This window comes from Silene latifolia, chromosome 8 (assembly GCF_048544455.1).
Source record: "Silene latifolia isolate original U9 population chromosome 8, ASM4854445v1, whole genome shotgun sequence".
NCBI classification, from domain to species: Eukaryota; Viridiplantae; Streptophyta; class Magnoliopsida; order Caryophyllales; family Caryophyllaceae; genus Silene; species Silene latifolia.
The window spans coordinates 31,310,582-31,330,685 of NC_133533.1; the positions used below are offsets into that span (position 1 = coordinate 31,310,582).

Sequence of the window (20,104 nt, forward strand, 5' to 3'; positions counted from 1 at the left end):
GTAAGCCTTTAAAAATCCTGGAACTTGTAGGCATTTAACTTGAATGGTTCAAACTCAGCCATTGATTAAGGGGTCTATCTGTTTATCATGGAATAACTGCAGATTTATAGGAAATACTGGGAAAATTCAATTCATGAGAATTAAACTCAAAGGAGCACATTTTGGACAGTACATCTTTCAACTTTTGGTAATACACAATAAATTTGTTCCTGTTCTGTCCAAACTTCAGACTAATAGACAGTACTCAGTAAGCGCGATAAGGACTTAAAACTGCATTCAGGTCCATACCTGATACAAAGATTTTCTGTTTAGCAAAAACGACTTTTAACTAGCTCAAGTCACATTGGCAATTACTCAATTAGTACTTGGAAATGTATAGTAAATTCAAATTGTTTAGGTGGCGTTTGGTTCAACGGGATATGCACCGCCCACCAACGGGATTTCCTTTACCGATAATTTAAAATTTAGTTTTAACCTTAAGAAAAATACGGACGGTATGCCATTGATTCTGTGCTTACTAGAATTCATGGTTGGTTGTGTCACTGTGTGCTTTGCACTTCGAATAAATTGGTAGGCTTGGTGTACTGGAATCCAGCCAACAGTAAATCATCGGAACTGAAACTAAGTCCAAATAAACAGGGCCGAAGTTACAAGTGTTGGCACAATTCCATGCACCAACAGTGATGAGACGACCTTAGTGAAGAGGTTCACGCATTAGCGCCTCTTTAACATTGACAAACAAACATCAACAAAGCAACATATGGTTAACTCTCTTAGGGTGTGTTTGGATAGCAAAAATGGAGGGAAAGGAAGGGGAGGGGGAAGGAGGGAAGGGAAAGGGAGAGAAGGGAAGGGGAGGGGGAATGGAGTGTGAGTGTTTGGATACAATTTCCCTCCAAATTTTGCCTATTGTGGAGAGATTTTGATTAGTCTTGGAAGAGGGAAATTGGATCCCTCCAAATCTCTCCTCCTCCATTTCCCTCCACCCTCATTTGCTATCCAAATGAGGGATTTTAAATCCCCTAGTCCCCCTCCCTTTCTTTTTCCTCCAAATCCCTCAATCCAAACACACCCTTAAACTCTTGAAATCACGTTCAGTCACGAATCACAAACAAAACTTTGACGCTAACACCTTCATAAGATCATCAAGCTTCAATAATGCTTTACAAATGATGCCCAGATCAAATGTCAATGTACACCACTCCACACCAAAAATCAGTACCTCGATAAGCAGCTGAAGCAACTGTAAAGCCTAAAGCTCAATCGTTACAAATCTTGTAGAAAATATATATTCCTGAGATGACTTGCAATCTTCTCCGAGAATGAAGTCACAAGCAAAGAGATATACAGAATGACGCATTTACTTCATAATTTAGGCTTGATGGTTGTGTGAGGCTCTCTAGCAACCCTAAGGAGACCTTCTTGTAAAGCTGTTACCACAAGCTGACACAAAACAAAGCCTTGTTATACAGAAGTAGTCCCAACAACATACGTTCATTGCTCAATGGCCTCCTAGGTGACAAGCCAGGCGAGATAAGCGTGTCTCATCTACAAACTAATACTTGTGTATATATTGATTTCAGGATAATAATGAAACTGAGTCGTAAAATGCACATCATACTCAGTTACCCGAAGATGCAAGAAGCATAGAGATTATAGTGAATAGTTTTACTGTATTCAATCACACCCTAAAGCCAACAAACCGAGATTTTAGCCCTACTGGAAATGAACACGTTTGAAAGTAGTCGAAAAATAAAAAGAAAGAGATTTATCATAAGGTGACGACTAAAGAATACCTCCCCGTTCTGATTAAACATTTGACCTAAAACTACTCCACGATCTGCAAAAGAAGATGGACTCTTAATCTGCATGGAAGAACCACATTAGCCTGTACGTGGGGAGCCAAGGTAAACTAAACACCATAGTGTATACTGTACACTCCATAGTAACGCATTCTTACCACGAATAACAACCAATCATCAGCTTTGACAGGCCTATGGAACCACATCCTGACAAGGGGTGAGCAAGTAAAAGTACAAAATGTATTATTTTCTGGATCATCGCTTTCTTCGGGTCAAATTACACATTTTAGTGCCCTACGGTTTGGGATAATTCCACTTCGATATATATGAGGTTTTTCTTTGGTTACCCGAATTTTGAACAGTTTCTGACCAAGGTGACATGCGCATAACAAGTGCGTAATTTATTATAAATAAAATACCAAATTGATTATTAACCAAAATTTACAATAAACAAAAACATAGTTGCTCCTCGCAGTACGTATTTTACTCAACTCAGTACATTTTGCCTTATACTTACTGCGTTGAGTAAAAATCATACTTCAAAAAACAATACCCAACAAAAACTTTATATGCTTTTCTAGTGAGCTTTATATACGTAACTACACTTGTAAATTGGATGAAGTTTTGGTTCTATTAATCACAAAGAGTTCTTAAAGTAGCAGTAAAGTAGGAAGCGCTTACGTGTGATTCAAACTAAGGACCCTTAACTTCAAACCGCTTTGACGGTGAGGATTACCACTCACTTCAAGAAACAAAATATCTGAAGTGTAAGCCACAACACATCTGCAAAACAAATGCAAAATTAGGAGTAAACTTAAGCATCAGAACTTCAGAACTGAATCAGAAGCACCACTTAGATTTACCACTAGAACGTCTAGGTCGCTACGTTTTCTTTTCGCACAAAATTCAAAGTATGAGGCAAATGTACAAAGTTACATACCCTTGTTTTCCCTCTTTTACCTTTTTAGGGTCCACTTGCACATAAGTTTTGCCAAGGCTTTTTAATGATGTGACAACGTAAAATATGCCTAAATTGGAAACGTAGAGAAATCGCTTAGACACACAGAGAAAGAATTGACTGGAGTCTGGGACGGAGGAAATACTTATTACTCATGCCCTTGAACAATTCTAAACCCAGAAACTAAAGCTATTGTCTATCACCCCAGTTGTTGACAATTTGACATGGACTTGTGCAGGAATCAAATAGGCTTTTAAAAATACAAGGAAGGGCATTATTACATATATACTCCTCATCAAATGTGTGACCATAAGAAAGTTAGTACACATGAAATGATGCTTCTTTGATCTCCAATCAAGGCCAAAACAAATTCATCTGGAAAAGTTTGTTTTGTACTCAATCCTTCATTTTATAAGTCATTTTCGGTGTTCTTAAAATTTATTTTAGAAATATTACTATCAGTTAAGTATAATAATTACCCATTAAGGGAATGTGGTGGGGAAGCAAGAAGATTTTAGGTAACAGATTAAGTGCTCAAAAATAATGTTAGAGGTAGAAAGAGAAACGTCTGAAAAGCTCCCAAAATAGAAATCTTTCATCGTTTTCAGTAACCCTAGAATTCCACAATGACGGCGCAAAAATTTTCTTCATCTTCTTTAACAAAAAATCACAAAAATAGTAATAAAAATCGTTTCTCTTCTTTGGATTTTACTGTTTCAGGGAACTTGAATTCGTCTGTGATTAAGCTTACTACTAATCCGGTTGAGATTGAACCGCTTGACCTTGATGAGCTTATCACAGATGATGAGACGGAGGAATGGATTGTTCAACAGCGTGGTAAGGGGAAGAAGCTGGCCACCATTGTTGAGGAACCTGAAGGTATGTTGCAATTTACTGAGTCTGAAGTTAAAAAGGAACTTGATTTTTGGAAGCACTCTGTTATTTGCTTCATATTAGGGGCCAATCCATCCTGGGAAGTAGTTGAGGATTTTATCATGGGATTATGGGATGAATATGGGGTTGATAGAATATCTTTCTTGCCTTCTGGTGTGTTTCTGGTTAAATTTAAGCAACAGAAGGCCCAGGAAGCTGTGTTGAAACAAGGACACTTCCTGTTTGAGAACAAACCCTTAATATTACGTCCATGGAGTCCTCAGGACCCTCTCACAAAGACGGATGTCAAAGTTGTTCCAGTGTGGGTTAAGCTGCATCAGTTGCCTCTTAAATTTTGGGGATAGTGTATTCCTAAAATTGCTGGTTTAATTGGTGATTTTGTGAGATGTGATGGGCCTACTGAGGAACGAACAAGGTTAGGAATGGCTAGAGTTTTGATAGATGTCCCTTTTGATAAACCTGCTCCACAGGAGGTTAAATTCTTAGATGAGGAGGGGTCTATTGTCAAGGTTAAGGTTGAGTTTGAATGGAATCCTATTCTCTGTAAGACTTGTGGGGAAGTTGGTCATATTCACAATGCTTGTCAGAAAATCAAACCCAATCGTCCTGCTAGGAAGAAAGTTGTTCAAAAGTGGTTACCTAAAACTGCAGGGGACAAGGCTCCTGTGACTAAGGTTCCAGTGGCCAAGGCAGCTACACCTCCTAAGGCTCCTTCTCCTCTAGTTCACCCTATTCCTAGGACTGTTTTTACCCCTGTGGTTCCTACCACTAAACAGGGCACCAATGTTAGGACAAATCAAATAGCTACCCCGGCTAGAGCAGTGATAAGATTGAGTAGGCAAGAGTTGATTGATCAAGGCAGTAGCTCTGCTAAATTTGGCCAATATACTTTCATGGATGCCTTAAATAATGCAACTCCTAAGGTGGGAATAGGGACAATTACAGTGCCCCCTAAGAGGGGGGGGGGGGGTTGCAATGATAGGCTTTTGGAATGTTAGGGGGTTGAAGAGTCCAGCTAAGCAGAAGTACATTAAATGGTTCCTTCATCATCATAAAGTTGGATTGTTTGGTCTCCTTAAGACGAAGGTCAAACCTTCATCTCTAAATGGAATTAGGGACAATATTTGCAGTGGTTGGTGTGTGTCTACTAATACTCAATATCATAAGGGAGGTAGAGTTTGGATTATTTGGGAACCTAATCTGTTCAATATCCAGTTCCTTGAGTATAATGCTCAATTTATCCATACTCTTGTTAAGGATCTAGCTACTGGTTCTTCATTCAATTTCACTATGGTATATGCATTTAATGGTGTGCATGAGAGGAAGGCTTTGTGGAGTAGATTAATTGGGTCCTTGGTTCATAGGGGGTGATTTTAATGTTGTGCTTAAACCTTGTGAACGACTAGGAGGAGTGACTACTGAGGAGGAAATGGAGGATTTCCAAATGTGTCTTGATCAGTGTAATATGGTGGATATGCCTGCAACTGGTTCTTTCTTCACTTGGAATAACAAGCAAGAAGCTGCTACCAGGGTCTTTAGCAGACTTGATAGAGCTCTAGTCAACCATGAGTGGATTGAGCAGAGGCCTGATTTTTATGCTCATTTCCATACTGAGGGTTATTTTGATCACACGCCTTGTTTGATTCAGCAGACCTCTGCTATGGGACACAGGAAGGGGAATTTTAAATACTTTAACATGTGGAATGGTTCTGATCTTTTTCTCCCATGTGTTGCACAGATTTGGGAAACTAGTATACAGGGTATTCCAATGTTTAAGTTTGTAAGAAAGCTTAAGTCGCTTAAATGACCTTTGAAGATCTTTGAATAGAGAGTTATTTGCTGATGTTGAGAATAACACCCTGAGGGCTTGGAAACATTTGGAGCATATTCAGATTCAGCTCAGAGATGAGCCATCTAATGCTGATCTAATTGGATTGGAAATCACTGCTGCTAAAGAGTATTATGAACTGCAGAAGGCCTGTGATAGTTTTTCTTATGCAGAAATCCAAAGCTGCTTGGGTTTGTAGTGGGGATAGTAATTCAAAGACTTTTCATAGCTATATGAAAAATAGACAAGCTAGAAATAAAGTCCTAAGGATTGCTAATGAGCAGGGCACTTGGCTTAATGATCCTAACAGTATTCAGAATGCATTTTTATCCTTTTATCAGGAGTTATTGGGGAAGACTAAAACAATGCAGGTTGTGAATGCACAAGTAGTTCAGAGAGGACCTGTTTGCACTGAGGAACTATATGTGGTGTTAGGGCTTCCTGTCACTAATGAAGAGATAAGAGAAGCTGTTTTCCAGATACCAGGACCTAAAGCACCTGGTCCTGATGGATTTACTAGTGCCTTTTATAAAGATGCCTGGCAAATGATTGGTGATGATGTTTGTGCTTAAACAAGTGAACCATACTTTGGTTTCTCTTATTCCTAAAGTGGACTTGCCTCAAACTGTTGCTCAATTTAGGCCAATCTCATGCTGCAATGTCATTTATAAAGTAATATCCAAGCTCTTGTGCTCCAGATTGGCTAAGGTGCTCCCACATATTATTAGCCCTACTCAAGGTGGTTTTGTAAAGGGAAGGAATATCATAGAGAATATTCTCATTTGTCAAGACATTATCAGGTTGTATAATAGATCTGCTGTCTCTCCAAGATGCCTAATTAAAGTTGATCTTAAAAAGGCCTATGACTCGGTGAACGGCAATTTCTTAGCAGATGCTTGATGCTCTTCTTTTTCCTGCTCACTTCAAGAAACTCATTATGGAGTGTGTCTCTAGTGCATCTTATTCACTAGTGCTTAATGGTGACACTTTTGGTTTTTTTCCTGGGAAGAAAGGACTCAGGCAGGGAGATCCTCTTTCTCCTCTATTGTTCACCATAGCTATGGAATACCTCACTAGGATTCTTAACTTCACAACTGAGGTCCTACCTTTTAAACATCATTCTCTTTGTAGGAGGTTAAAGCTGTCTCATTTGATGTTTGCAGACGATCTTCTAATGTTCTCCAAAGGGGACTCTCAATCAGTGATGCTTCTATTAAGATCCTTTGCTTCCTTTTCTGTAGAGCTTCCGGTTTGAGATGAATAATGCTAAGTCTAGTATCTACTTGAAGGGTTCATAGTTCCCTCAGCGTGCCAGACTTATAGCTAGTTCGGGGTGTGTTGAGGGACGATTCTTTTAGATACCGGGTGTTCCCATTCTTTGCCGGTAAATTGGGGAAAAAGGAGTGTAAGATTCTGGTGGAGAAAATAATTGATAGAATCAGAATGTTTGGTGCCAGGAAGTCATTCTAGTTAAATCTGTCCTTACTTCTCTCTTTACTTATTGGGCTAACATCTTCCTGATTCCTAAAGGGGTGTTGAAGCAAATTGATAATATCTGTTGTAATTACTTATGGGATGGCACTAGTAATTATATGAGGGTTCCTCTGGTTGGTTGGGATCATGTTTGTACCCCAAAGAGTGAGGGTGGTCTGGGCATCAGGAATAGTATTCACTGGAATTTGGCCACCATTGGGAAATTAGTGTGGTGGATTTATAGCAAGCCAGATAGCTTATGGGTGAAGTGGGTGCACCAGATTTATATCAAAGGCACTTCCTGGTCTGCTCATATTCCAAAGAGCCACATGAGTGGCAACTGGAAGGCAATATGTAAGACCAGGGATTTGTTTCTGGATGGATATTCACATGGTACTTGGCTTGCTGATTTGAAAGGGTACTCTGTTAAGTCTGGGTATGATTGGATCAGACTTAAGGAAACAAAAGTGGGATGGTCTAAGCTAGTTTGGAATAATGCTGCTCTCCCTAAGCATTGTTTTGTAAACTGGCTTATTATGAGGAATGCTCTTAATACAAAAGAGAAGCTACACAGGATTGAGATCAGCTCTGAAGATTTGTGTTGCATTTGCCAAGCTGAGTCTGAGACTGTTGCACATCTGTTCCAGCACTGTCATTACTTCATTGAGATTCTGGAGCAGGCTTGTGACTGGCTGAGGATTCCTAAACCTCGGGGGAATTATATTATTTGGACAAGCAGGAGGAATTGGTCGCAGGTGCAGAAGAATGTGTGCTTGGCAGTCTTCATGGCTGTTAATTATGCAGTCTGGCAGCAGCGTAATTCAGCACGGTTAGATGGTGTCCTTTTACGACCTACTGTTTTGTTCTTTCAATGTAAAAATCTGATGAAAATCAGGATTAGGAGTCAATTCAGTAGGGTCGAAAGATCTAGTGATAGGGATTGGATCAATTGTCTTCTAAGCTAAGTTATGATGTACTTTGTATCCTTGGTTTGAGCTTAATGAGATTACTTTCATTTCACCAAAAAAATAATTACCCATTAAAATTAGAAGAAAAAAAACATAATTTTTGCATGTCTGAATTTAAGCGCAGAGATTAACTTTTGATTCGGATAATAGGGCATGAGAATTAATATAAGAAATGCAAAACAGACTAATAAATGAAAAAAAAAAACATTTTTTTCCAGTAAAACGACTGAAACGAGGTGAGTACTATTACCTATGCAAAGCCTGGTCATCTGATAACTTGCCTTTCGCCCTGAACCAATACTTTAGCCTGAAAATACAAAATTACAAATAATAATACATGTGCAGCAAAGATCAGTAGATCACTTCCAAAATTGATACAGTTGCATATGATGAGAAAACCTTGGAAGGGATTTGGTCTGTTTCGTGGAAATGTCTGGATAACAAAATCGTATCTCAATGGGCGAAAATTCATACTTAGTTATCGCCATCTTGTTACGAAAAGTCCTGTCCCAAAGATATGTCATAAGAAAGATGGTAATTCATCCCAACATAATAAAATAGGTACATAGTGCACTTTATTGCATGCAACTTTGTTATAGAAGTATATAGACCTACACGGCTAGTCGGCTACACATTAATGTCTCATACTATGAAAGGAGAAAAGGAGGACTCAGAGGCGTCCGTAGGGCATTCATTTAGGTTCTCACAACCGAGGCTCAACAACTGGAAGGACCTCAAAGTCGGAACTCCATTGAAAATAGAGTATTTGAGGAAAAACTGAAAACCATTGTTTTCTCGCAAAACCTAATACAAAATGAATAATACGTTTATCAACCCCAACCCATACCCATTTCCACCCAATCGTCATAGTTAGAATTTTATGTTAAAAATAAATTTTAATTGAATAATTTTATTTCTTAATCATATATAATATATTGGGCCCAAGTTAGGGCCTCCCAAATACATGGGCCAGCCCTGAGTAGCACAAAAGAGGAGTGTGAAGTCGTGAATATCTCGGAGAACCAATCTGGATTTGTGCTGTGATTCAGTGAATATTTGTTGTGTGCATATAATGGCAAATAATTGGGATAAAAAAAATTGTATTTGGTTTTCACTAAATCGGAAAAGACATTTGATTAACTGTCAAACGAAGTTGATGATCATAAGAAAAAAATATGTGTCTTTCGTAAACATACATTGACATCATTGAAAGGTATGTGTGACTGTGTGAGGGATTAATACGAGTCTAGGTAAAAAGAAGAGTTTAATAATATGAACGGTGAGCTTAAGGCTTTACCCTTAATTAGGCCTTTACTGGAGAGATGATCGTCGACAGCTGATGAGGCTAAGCAGATTATATAACTTAAATGTATATTATCGACAACAGTTTATTACTGGAGATGAAAGGCGTTGGCGCGTGCCGACCCAGAAATCCAGAAGAGGACAACCACTAATGATTGAGTCGGGGTCGAGAGGTAAAAGAAGACAAAAAAAAAAGACAAAAAAAAACAAAGTTAACCTATATGGCTATATTTAAAACAAAATGTTTAAAAGGAAACTCGAACGATAGGCGACCAGAAAATTTAGAAAAAAATGCTAACATGTAAGATGATCACATGCTCGCTCACTAGATAAATTTTAATTGATTGCTTGCTTGGTATTCCCCCTCTGTCACCCATCTCAATCCACGAAAAAAGAGTTGAAAGTTGGACTATGAAGGCAAACCATGGAAGCCGGACACCATAAGTTGAAAGTAACCATCTATTTGGATAGAGGGTTTGGAGGGGAAGAGATAAGAGAGAAAAGGAGGGGACAATTTTCCTTATTTACTGATAATCAGAGGGATTGAAGGGCAAGGAAAACAGACCCCTCTGATTCTCTCCAACGCACCAATCAAAACCATCATACTAGGGAATTTCTCAGTCACATCCCCCCGTCCCAAATCACGCAAGGGAAAAATTGCAATTGAACACATTACGCCCATTTCACATTGTCATCACCATAAGACCATCATGTTAGCAGAACGCGTAGTAGAGAGGAGAACTAATGGGGGTTGATACTTGATAGTGAGAAAACACACCTTGGAAGTCGGGGATCAATAATTCGCCTCTCACGCAGCTCTTCCAAAGGAAGTGACTGAAATTCAAGAGAACCCAAAATGTGAGTCAACAATGTTGATTTTTGGCCCACAATATAAGGGCAGGCATATTGCTACTGGCCTATTGTACTAAGCCATGGGAATGTTAAATTTACGACATGGCTATGAGGGATCCAGCGACACAGTAGTGGCACCCATGGCAATAGGCCTTGCCCAAAAGAAAACTTGTACACGAAAGAGAATACCATGTCTGGAGCTGGAACCAGTGGCATAACTGCGTCTTGGTATTCAAAGCCCTTCCCCTCTTTCTGCATAAAAAATAACCACTGTCTCGTGCCTTACTATAAATTCCTCTCCCCTCAACCTCTCAAAAAATAAAGATGAGCCACATCAATGTCAACATCAATAACATTACACCAATGTCTCCCGTAAATGGCGGGACACAGGGGTACACATGTATCCAGCCTTAGGCTTGTTCTCACAATTGCAAATAATTAGTCTCCAAATGACCCATGATGAAAATTGTGTTAATAATCGCATGGAGTGACCGGCACTCCACAATAAAAAGAACAATTAGTGAGCCATTTTCCTTCATGTCATAATTATTTAGAACCCAAAGAATTGTGTCGACATCAATGTGAAAAACAAAAGGCTATTGGGAGTAAGCAATCAAAAGTCCTGATATGAAGACAATAGTGTTAGCAGTCATTTAACTTAATCCAGCAAGTTTTACATCATAAGTGGGTCTTATCAAACCGATGGCCAGATAGCGCATCCTTTTGACCACCATCTTAAGAGAGAATTTCAGTAGCAACGGACATACTGTGATTGACAGCAAAACTGACACTTATGTATACTAAAACAGTATGAGTAACAATAAGATGGAAACTGGGAAAAAAGTAATCACTTGAAATGAAGCGAGCATCGTGAATAAAACGTTCCCTTTTTGAACTGCTTCCACTCTTCTGCTATCAAAGCTCTTTCCATCATGAACGCGATGAACCTCATATTTAATAGGAACTGCCAACGTGAATAAAAATGTCACTGCAATTTACCCGGATCAAAACTAGTTTATGCAGCCAAAGGCTCAAGAAATGATCTCACTATTATTATCCCCAACAAGAAGAAAATAAGCTTGCAGATGATGGACAGTCTTAGAACAATCAACAGTTTTCGATGCTGCTGCTAGAGCCTGCTTGTATAAGAAGTAAACAACTGATCGCGATTTGCACAGTTTCCAAAACAGACAACCCTCAAAAATAAATGCATATAGCTCAACATGGAAACAAATCTTACATGGCCAATTAACTGTCCTCCGAACACGTTCCTTAACCGCAGAGCGTAGGGCAGGGTAATAGCTTGAAATAGGTTGACCTACACGCAATCAGTAGATGAAATAATTCTGGTCCTATTGAATAATCATCAATGAAGAACAACATAGAAAAATCCATCATTGAACACGCAAAATGGCCTGTTTGTACACATACAAGACTAATTATTTTGGCCTAAATTCAATCAGTAAGTTAATCAAAGTAGATTAGAACCATGGCAGATTTCTACACCAAAAGATAAGATATAAAACAATGGTTAGACCAACTTGCACATCTTTGAAGAAGCATTAAATTATGCAGATTGAGCCAACAGAAAGATACGACAGAAGTCAGAGTAAGAAGACTTATAGTTAATTACTCAAAGGTCGACATACTTTGATTGGATCCAACTGTAGTATGCTTTCTACGGGTGCATTCTCTTGTCTTTCAAGTGCATCCCAAATAGATTTTGGTTGAAGCAAACCGCAGTGTTGTGAAGCCAGGACCAAGCAGGTCAGCTGTCACAAACAGTGTAGAATAAGCATAACTTCAAGGGCGAAGCACCCTTTTCCTCCAAGTACATTTGAGAGTGATAAAGATTTCCAGGACATCGGAGGAATCAGTCAAACCGGAAACTAGTTTTTCAAAACACGCGCATGCCAATGATGATCTGTGGTTACTAGAGTTTTCGACAGCCTGACTTCTACTCAAGACAAAAAGGTCTCTAAATTGCTTCTTTCATAGTGGTTATAAGAAAACTTAGATTACACCATAGTTTTTTCAATGACGGACAGATAAGCTACTTTATCATTCTTAATAAGCTGTGGTTCACATGGATGCTGTTTACATCATCTCAAAAATACATTTTTTGTTTAAAATGTATTCCCTTTGTCTCGGTCATTTGTTTACCTTTCTTATTTATGTGAGGAGTGTTTTAATCAAAGGTAAATAAATGATTGGGACAAAGGGAATAATACCGTGTATTGATTAAAATAAGACCAAGGAAAGGTTGCTCTTGTACAAAAGACACCACAAAGGGAATGACCACATACAAAAAAGGAGAGCAAGATGCTTAAGCTCTCATGAGTGATCTCTTCTGAAAAAGAAATTCCAATTTGATTGAATGAAGCACTTGACTGTAACTATATAGCAACTTCAAAAATACATCTTTAACGAAGTCTTTGGGTGAAAAAGTACCTTAGATGATGCAACCACAACATATGCTGTAACACCTACAGAACCATTTACATTAACTTTCAGAATGTATAAAAAAATATAATAAAGATGCAAGCACGGAAATGTGAACAACAGTCCTACAAGATCATGAATTTTCGACACTGCCTACTTCAAAGCATGAAATTAAGATATTCCACTTTAAGAGGGCTCCCAAATATAGCTTGTACCTTCAGCGTAGCCAACTCTATGACCAAATATTCAGAACTGGTATAAGAATCGCTACAAAGGAGACCGGTGCTACAACATGTCTATTTATCATGTCAAAAGTTCATAGAATATTGATGACCACACAGGCTTCCTCCTAGCCCCTTGTATTATTCTTTCTACAACTATTGGAGATAACTGAGAGATGTAACACTTACCACAGCCAAAATAGTCGTAGCGTTTCAACACAGGGTCAAGATGAATGGCTTCCACTGAATACCAAAGAACTTCAGCCTAAACAGTATGTAAGGATGTTTAGCAAAATTCCGAGGATGTGGATTAGAAGAGAGACAAAATATTACTCCCTCCTATTCCAGATAACCGTCCCATTGTCCATTTCCGTCTATTCACAATAATGTCCCATAGTCCATTTTTGGCAAGTGTTGTGTGGTCTAAATTCAATTCCATTTCCGTCTATTCACATAACTGTCCCATTGTCCGTTTTGTGTGGTCTAAATTCACTTTCTTAATTCTTGTGCCATCTTCACAATGGGACGGTTATCTGGAATAGGAGGGAGTATGAGACAAGAACAGCTTACCTCCCCTTCCAAGATAAAATAAACTCCTTCGCATTCTCCATTAGGGATAACAAACTTTCCCTCATCTATAGTGGTTTCAAAATATAATGGTCAAATCCTTCATTTTGGTGCCTTATATCCAACAATGAACATACTCTACTCCTTTAAATTGGTATTGACACATAACGAACTCTAATCATAACTTCATATACTCTTAACAGTCATGAACTCAAATGAGGGCGGAATGGTAAAGCAAACGTAAATAAAACAAACGAAGCGTGTCCAATAATACACTCCATGAAAAGAGCAACCAAAACTACAATAACAATCATACCAATATGAGGGTTTCATACATTAACCTGGTTGCTAGGTGCAATCAATCCAATAAAATCAAAAAATTGGTTCGTGTGTATTCTTATCATAGCGTTTTGGTTAATATTCACTTCCTTCACCCAATCATCTACTCTGTATTTACCTATTTCATTTTAGTGTGCCTCGTATCACTACTCCATTTTCTAATTCAATTCATCAAATCAAATCGGTTCGCTTAAATTGCAGCAACATAGTAAAAATCAAATCATGGGAGTCAAGCCATGAACTTTAATTCACGAAACAATATCACCCACCACCACAAGGCACAACAACCAGCATCACAAACCAAATTAAACCATTACACTGAATAGATACAAAACATACTCCACAATGACTTGTATAAAATCAAACCGTCTCATAGTGTGAGACCGTCTCACGCAATAACTACTTACTGAAAATGTATTACTGTAAGCCTGTAACACTTACCATAATGCTTAACTTTGACCAATTCAGCAATTTTTGTAACAGATGAACTGGGTAATCTCTGAATCAGTGGAATTTCACTCAAAAATTCTACAACTGCAATTTCATCAAACAATCATGTAATATCAAAAACAGTCCATAAACTTAATTTACATAAATTCAATAAATTGGAAATGTGATTACCTGATTCAGTGTTCATCTTTTTAAAAAAATGGGAAAAAATTGAGTTGACCAAAAATCAAAATCAACCAATAAATACATAGGAGTACAAGAAACTCCATTGAATATATTAATCATTATTAAAACTAATATATTGTGCATGTGTAACTCCAGCGATCAAATTTTCGATTATAAAAACAATTGGTCTCCCTTGTGACGGTTACCATTTGTGGCGAATATTTTGTGAGTTAAAATGGTAACAAAATGGGTTAGTGGAGAAAGGGGACCACATGAATAGTGTTGCAGAGAGAGAAAAAGTGGGTATTTTGTGAGGTAAAATGGTATTCGTCACTCAAGAGTGACGGATATGTGCCGTCACAAACAAGAATTTGTGTTATAAAAACGTTCATCTTCCGGTGACACGCGATTTTTTTCTTGTTCAGCGCAAACTTTGGGTTAGACAATAGGTGAGATAAGTAAACTTGTCAACCGGGTTGGATAAATTGGGAATATAGGGTGGCTAAGAGAACAAGAGTTAATTCAAGTGGTAAGATAGCTTTTATCCCAATTATAAAGTTGGGTTTGAGTCTCACCCGCGATATGGTGCGCTCATTTAAACCAAAAAAATAGAATCCGTTTTTGAAATAATGCTCAAAAATAAAAAAAAATTGTCGTTTTGGGTCGGTTTTGAAAATAATTATCGAAATGGTGTCCACGTAGGCTCGTTTTTTACGAGCCTGTATGGGGTTTAAACACGCCATAAGTATTGGCGTGTTTAATTGAAAGAACACGCCACGCCATTACATATGGCGTGTTTAGGCAGTCCAAAATTCAAACCCAAAGTCAGTAGCAACATAAGGAAAGAAAGGGAACACGCCATTACGTATGGCGTGTCTTGTTAAAGAAACATGCCATTACGTATGGCGTGTTTTAGCAGCCCAAATTTCCAACCCAAGTCAGTGGTTGTGCATTTGGAAAGAAAGAGAACCCGCCATTACGTATGGCGTGTCTTATGGAAGAAACACGCCAATACGTATGGCGTGTTTGCTGAGATTCCTTTTTTTGTTAACAACTTTCTGTTTCCCGTCACTTTCTACCACAAAACACACACCATTCCCCATCTCCGCCTCTCAAACACCCCAAGTGCGATACAACAAACCTCACTCCCCTTCTTATTTCTTCACCTCACACTCATCTCCGGCGAATCTCCGGCGTGTCTCCGGCATTATATTGGGTTTTTGCTTTTCAAATACATTCTACCTAATTAGTAAGGTAATCTAATTCTTTTAACTTATTTAATTTCATCTTTTGAATGTAGATTTAGCTTATTTTGTCTTCATTGTTGGTAATTATGTTGTTTTGTGCCTAGATCTACAACTTATATGTGTTAATTTAAGGTTGTTTAAGGAAAACCCCAAATTTCGAAACCCTAATTAGGATGAACGATTTATGATTTTTAATTGTTGTTTAGGTATGTATTTTAGGGAAATTAGGTTATTGGTAGTTGATTTATACTAAATTTGTTCAATTTTTTTTTATAGAATGGAAATTTGTGATTTTCCTCTTATTTGTTATTGGGATGGAGAAGTGTTGGAGCAAAATGGATGTGTAACTTATATAGGAGGGAATCAATGTTTTATTCTAGCTAGTACAAAGATGACATATCTTGAATTAGTTGAAGAGATATATAAGGGAATCGGCGTTCAAAGTTTGGGTACTCAATTGAAGGTAATGATGAAATTTCCAAGTGCCGGGTGTTTCAAAATTGTACCCCTTAAAAATGAGGGAGCCTTTAAAGCGTTATGGGCAAGTATTCGTCATTCACATACTCCTACAATGGACATATTTGTAGAAGTTTCTACTAGTCAAATTGTCACTCCTACACCAAGTATTAGGCTAGATGATGTTGCTCAATTTGTTTCACTTGAAACTAATGACGTAAATGATGGGGAATTTTATGGTAACTTAGAAGGTGATGAGATTGATGAGGAATTGGCAATACTTGATGAGAATTTGTTGGCAAATGAAGAAGATGGTGATGATGATCTTGTCTTTGCTAGTGCTCCCATTGTTGAGTTTAATAAGATTGATCAATTAGATGAGGATGAATTGAATAATTTGGAAAACTTGGGAAAATATGGTAAGATATGAACATGGGAAAGAGTTTGCGGTTGGACAAGTGTTCCCAAACAAAGCTTCACTTAGCGATGAGGTGACATCATATTGTGTTAAAGCAAATCAATTTTTCAAAGTTGCCGAATCAAAGCCTAATACTATTACCTTCAAATGTGGCCGGTCTCTTACACCATGTAATTGGCGGTTAAGGGCTACACAAAAAGACTTTCATTCTGAAGTTTTTACCATTGTGACATACAAAGGTCCTCATGATGAGTCTTGTGTTTGTGACATGGTACCTCAAGACCACATGAATTTGAAACGAGCATTCATAAGTCATGAGATTCGTAACCTTGTTAAGGGAGATTGGGGATATAAAGTAAACTCTGTTGTTACTTATATTTTAGATAAGTATGATTACACAATTTCATACACCAAAGCTTGGAATGCAAAACAAAGAGCAATTGAGGAAATATTTGGAGATTGGGATAAATCATATGAGTTGCTACCTCGTTTCATGCAAGGCTTAAAAGAATATAATCCTGGCACTATTGTTCAATTTTATACAACACCAACAACGAACCCAAATGTGCAAAAATTCAAGCGTGTTTTTTGGGGATTTAAACCATGTATTGATGGCTTTGAACATTGTCGGCCAGTTTTAAGCATTGATAGAACCCACTTATATGAAAAGTTCAAGGGAACTATTTTGACAGCTATGTCAATTGATGCTAATAATCAAATTTTCCCGGTTGCTTTTACTATTGTTGAAGCCGAAAATACCGATAGTTGGCCTTGGTTTATGTCTTGCATAAGAGTATTTGTTACCAAAAGAAGTGGGTTGTGTGTCATTTCCGATAGACACAAAGGGATTATGAAAGCAATGAGTGAAGTTGGTAGTGGGTGGGACGTGCCGTATGCTTATCATAGAGTTTGCATTCGTCATTTGGCTTCAAATGTTAATACAAGATTTAGAAATAATGCAGTTAAAGAAATGTTTGGGTCAACGGCAATGCAATTACAAAACAAGAAGTTTGACATAGGATTTCATCGCCTAGGTGAGTTGAATAGAGAGGCACAACAATATGTTGTTGAAATTGGAATAGAGAAGTGGTCAATTTGCCATGATGGTGGACATAGATATGGAATATTGACTACTAACTTGGCGGAGGCATTTAATAATGTTCTTAAAGGAGCACGTTTTCTACCCGTAACGGCACTCGTAGAGTGTGTATTTTTTAGAGTTAATGCATACTTTGTTGAGCGACGTGAGTTTGCAAGGAAACGATTGATGAAGGGGCTTCATTATAGTCCGAAGATTACAACTTTGTTGGAGGAAAATTGCCAAAAAGGAGCATACCATAAGGTTGTGGCTTTTGACCATGTCGGAGGGGTGTACCAAGTCACAACACGTAGAGGTTCTCGACCCATGTCACATGGTAACCATTTGCACACCGTTGATTTATCCAAGAGGACATGTACTTGTAACAAGTTCCAAACATACAAGTATCCATGTTCACATGTGTATGCCGTTTGTAAAAAGAAGGGTTTAAATGCTACTCAATTTGTGGACATCGCCTATTCTACCGGAGAACACTTAGCTTCATATGCTTCTAAATTTCACCCTTTGAAAGATGAGGCTTATTGGGGTCCTTACAATGGGCCTAAAATAATGTGCGATGAGCAAAATAAACGGGGAAAAGGAAGACGGAAGAATAAAAGATTTCTTAATGAAATGGATGAGAAGAGTAAGAACAAGGTCACATGTAGTTTGTGTCGTGGTTTAGGCCACAATAAAAAAACTTGTACTATGAGAGTTAACAATTTACAAGGGTATTCTACTACTTACATTTCTCTTTAATTTTTTTTATTACCATAATTTTTTGTTATTATTTGAACATTTATTTTTATGCTAATCTAATAATCTTCTTTTAAATGTGTAGGAATAATGGAACAACATCAACAACAAGGCCCGGTGAACCCGGAACTTCTCACACAACAAGAGGTACACAGGAGCAAGGCAATATTGGAAGGGGGGGACGTTGGTTCCCTTCGATGTAGGTCACACTTAGTTTCGCACAAGGGGTTTTTGGTAAGTGAGCATGTAGTTAATTTCATTAGGGACACTCAGTTTTTTTTTTAGGGTTATTTGATGGCAATAATCCAATCTATGACCCATCTTCTCTAAATAAGCCCAACTACATTTTAACTAGGAATAAACCCGACTTTACCTGCTGTCTTCTCAAAACAACACTGGTGACCGGCAACCTAATTAGCAGGTGATTGTTTTCTTTAACTTTGAAGCATCATCATTCATCAACATAAAAAATACCTATCACTCTCACGGTCTCACCATACATCCTTCACCAATGAGGCAATCACCATTCACCCACAACAACTCTCCAGTAACCACCAACGACCACCACCGCCACACTTACCAACTCTCAAGTTGGTTGTTGATCATAGCCGTTTGGTGTGTTTACTTGCATATGGTGTCCTGGAATGACCAGTTTTGTTGTACATTATTTATTGTTTGCCTGTTTGGTATGTTGGATTGGGGTGAAGCTGTGAAATTGTGTCTGATACACTAATGTATCACGATTCGACGACGATTGATTTTTGACTAATTCCAGCATAACAGCATATTCGCCTCCATAAAGTACCTGGATTGTTTATTTTTTTGGTGTGGGTGATGAAGGTTCGGAGTGATGTGACGATCTATCCATAAAAATGAGATTTGAGACAATTAATGTGAATGGATATGGAAACGGTTTTAGAAATGGGGATGTTAACAGAAACGGAGGGGTGTATGGTTATGTTGAGATACAAAATGGTCATAATCAGTTGATGAAGGGCTCTTCTTTGAACGAATCTTAGGCGAAATAGGGAGAATGAAAGAAAAAAAATAAAAGGAAGAAGTAGAAATGAAGAAATTAGAGAAAGACTAAATAAATGAATAAGGAAGAAGGAAGAAGAAGAAATGAATAAAGAACTAGAAAAAAAAATAGAAAAGAAATGGACCAGATAGTCACCGGTTGGAAAATGGGTGATAACAGGTAAATTATGAGAACAGTTCAATACTAGTTAAATGATGTCAAAGTTCGGATTTTTTTCAGTTAAACATTAATTTGGATTAATATAAGAAGATAGGGCATAGTTTGGATTATTCACGTGAAATAACCCTTTTTTTTATTCATAGGTTAGTGGGGTTGAAGTTTAATGTGGAATTAATAAGTGCTTTGGTTGAGCGATGGAGGCCGGAAACCCATTCATTTCACTTGACTATTGGCGAGGCTACTATGACCTTGCAAGATGTTCAAGTGTTGTTAGGGCTACGGATTAGAGAGGATATTGTTAGTGGAACAACCGCTTATAATTGGCCCTTGTTAGTAACTGAACTCTTAGGCAAAACACCGGGTGATGGAGACCTTAAGGGGGCTTCTTTGAGGATTGGTTGGTTGTTAGAACAATTTAGTGGTCTTCAGGAAGATGCAAATGAAGATGTTCTACATCAATATGTGAGGGCATATTTGCTTCTCTTAATGGCAACTATCATGTTTCCGGATAAGAGTGGTAATGACATTCAAGTTGTTTATTTGCCTTTGTTGAGGGATTTGACCAACTTAGATAATTACTCTTGGGGAAGTGCCGTACTTGCTACTTTATATCGCAATTTATGTAGAGCAAGCAACGTGAAGTCCAAAGACATTGGAGGTCCCCTTGTTCTATTGCAATTGTGGGCATGA

The 20,104-nt window shown here is 38.0% G+C and overlaps 2 protein-coding genes across 7 annotated transcripts; one reads left to right on the top strand and one right to left on the bottom strand.

The window, feature by feature from the left end:
• Positions 1-1,110: 1,110 nt before the first annotated feature.
• Positions 1,111-14,371, bottom strand: LOC141596697 (acyl-CoA hydrolase 2-like). 6 transcript variants are annotated; one of them, XM_074416926.1, is made up of 17 exons: positions 14,268-14,371; positions 14,088-14,180; positions 13,311-13,375; positions 12,930-13,005; positions 12,529-12,563; positions 11,727-11,849; positions 11,318-11,395; positions 11,126-11,213; positions 10,929-11,041; positions 10,267-10,329; positions 10,004-10,059; positions 8,323-8,427; positions 8,174-8,230; positions 2,484-2,585; positions 1,961-2,009; positions 1,797-1,865; positions 1,111-1,443 (listed from the first exon to the last, which is right to left on the bottom strand). In XM_074416926.1, the coding sequence occupies exons 1-17, from the start codon at positions 14,281-14,283 to the stop codon at positions 1,366-1,368; spliced, it is 1,266 nt and encodes a 421-aa protein (XP_074273027.1). In that variant the 5' UTR covers positions 14,284-14,371; the 3' UTR covers positions 1,111-1,365. The 6 variants fall into 6 exon arrangements, with proteins under 6 accessions (XP_074273027.1, XP_074273026.1, XP_074273028.1 ...); XM_074416925.1 differs by having other exon boundaries at positions 10,267-10,347; XM_074416927.1 differs by lacking the exon at positions 8,323-8,427 and having other exon boundaries at positions 10,267-10,347.
• A 5,002-nt stretch (positions 14,372-19,373) lies between these two features.
• LOC141594974 (serine/threonine-protein phosphatase 7 long form homolog) lies at positions 19,374-20,104 on the top strand. Its single transcript, XM_074414953.1, has 2 exons — positions 19,374-19,414; positions 19,558-20,104. The coding sequence occupies exons 1-2, from the start codon at positions 19,374-19,376 to the stop codon at positions 20,102-20,104; spliced, it is 588 nt and encodes a 195-aa protein (XP_074271054.1).

Excerpts from the sequence above, each read along its gene's own strand:
- LOC141594974 (XM_074414953.1), top strand. The coding sequence starts at position 19,374 with ATGGACCAGATAGTCACCGGTTGGAAAATGGGTGATAACAG. Across the intron at positions 19,415-19,557 it reads TGGAAAATGGGTGATAACAG|GTTAGTGGGGTTGAAGTTTA; the intron begins GTAAATTATGAG and ends TTTTATTCATAG.
- LOC141596697 (XM_074416925.1), bottom strand. Across the intron at positions 11,850-12,528 it reads TTGTGGTTGCATCATCTAAG|CTGACCTGCTTGGTCCTGGC; the intron begins GTACTTTTTCAC and ends TGTTTGTGACAG. Across the intron at positions 1,444-1,796 it reads TGTTTAATCAGAACGGGGAG|CTTGTGGTAACAGCTTTACA; the intron begins GTATTCTTTAGT and ends GTTTTGTGTCAG.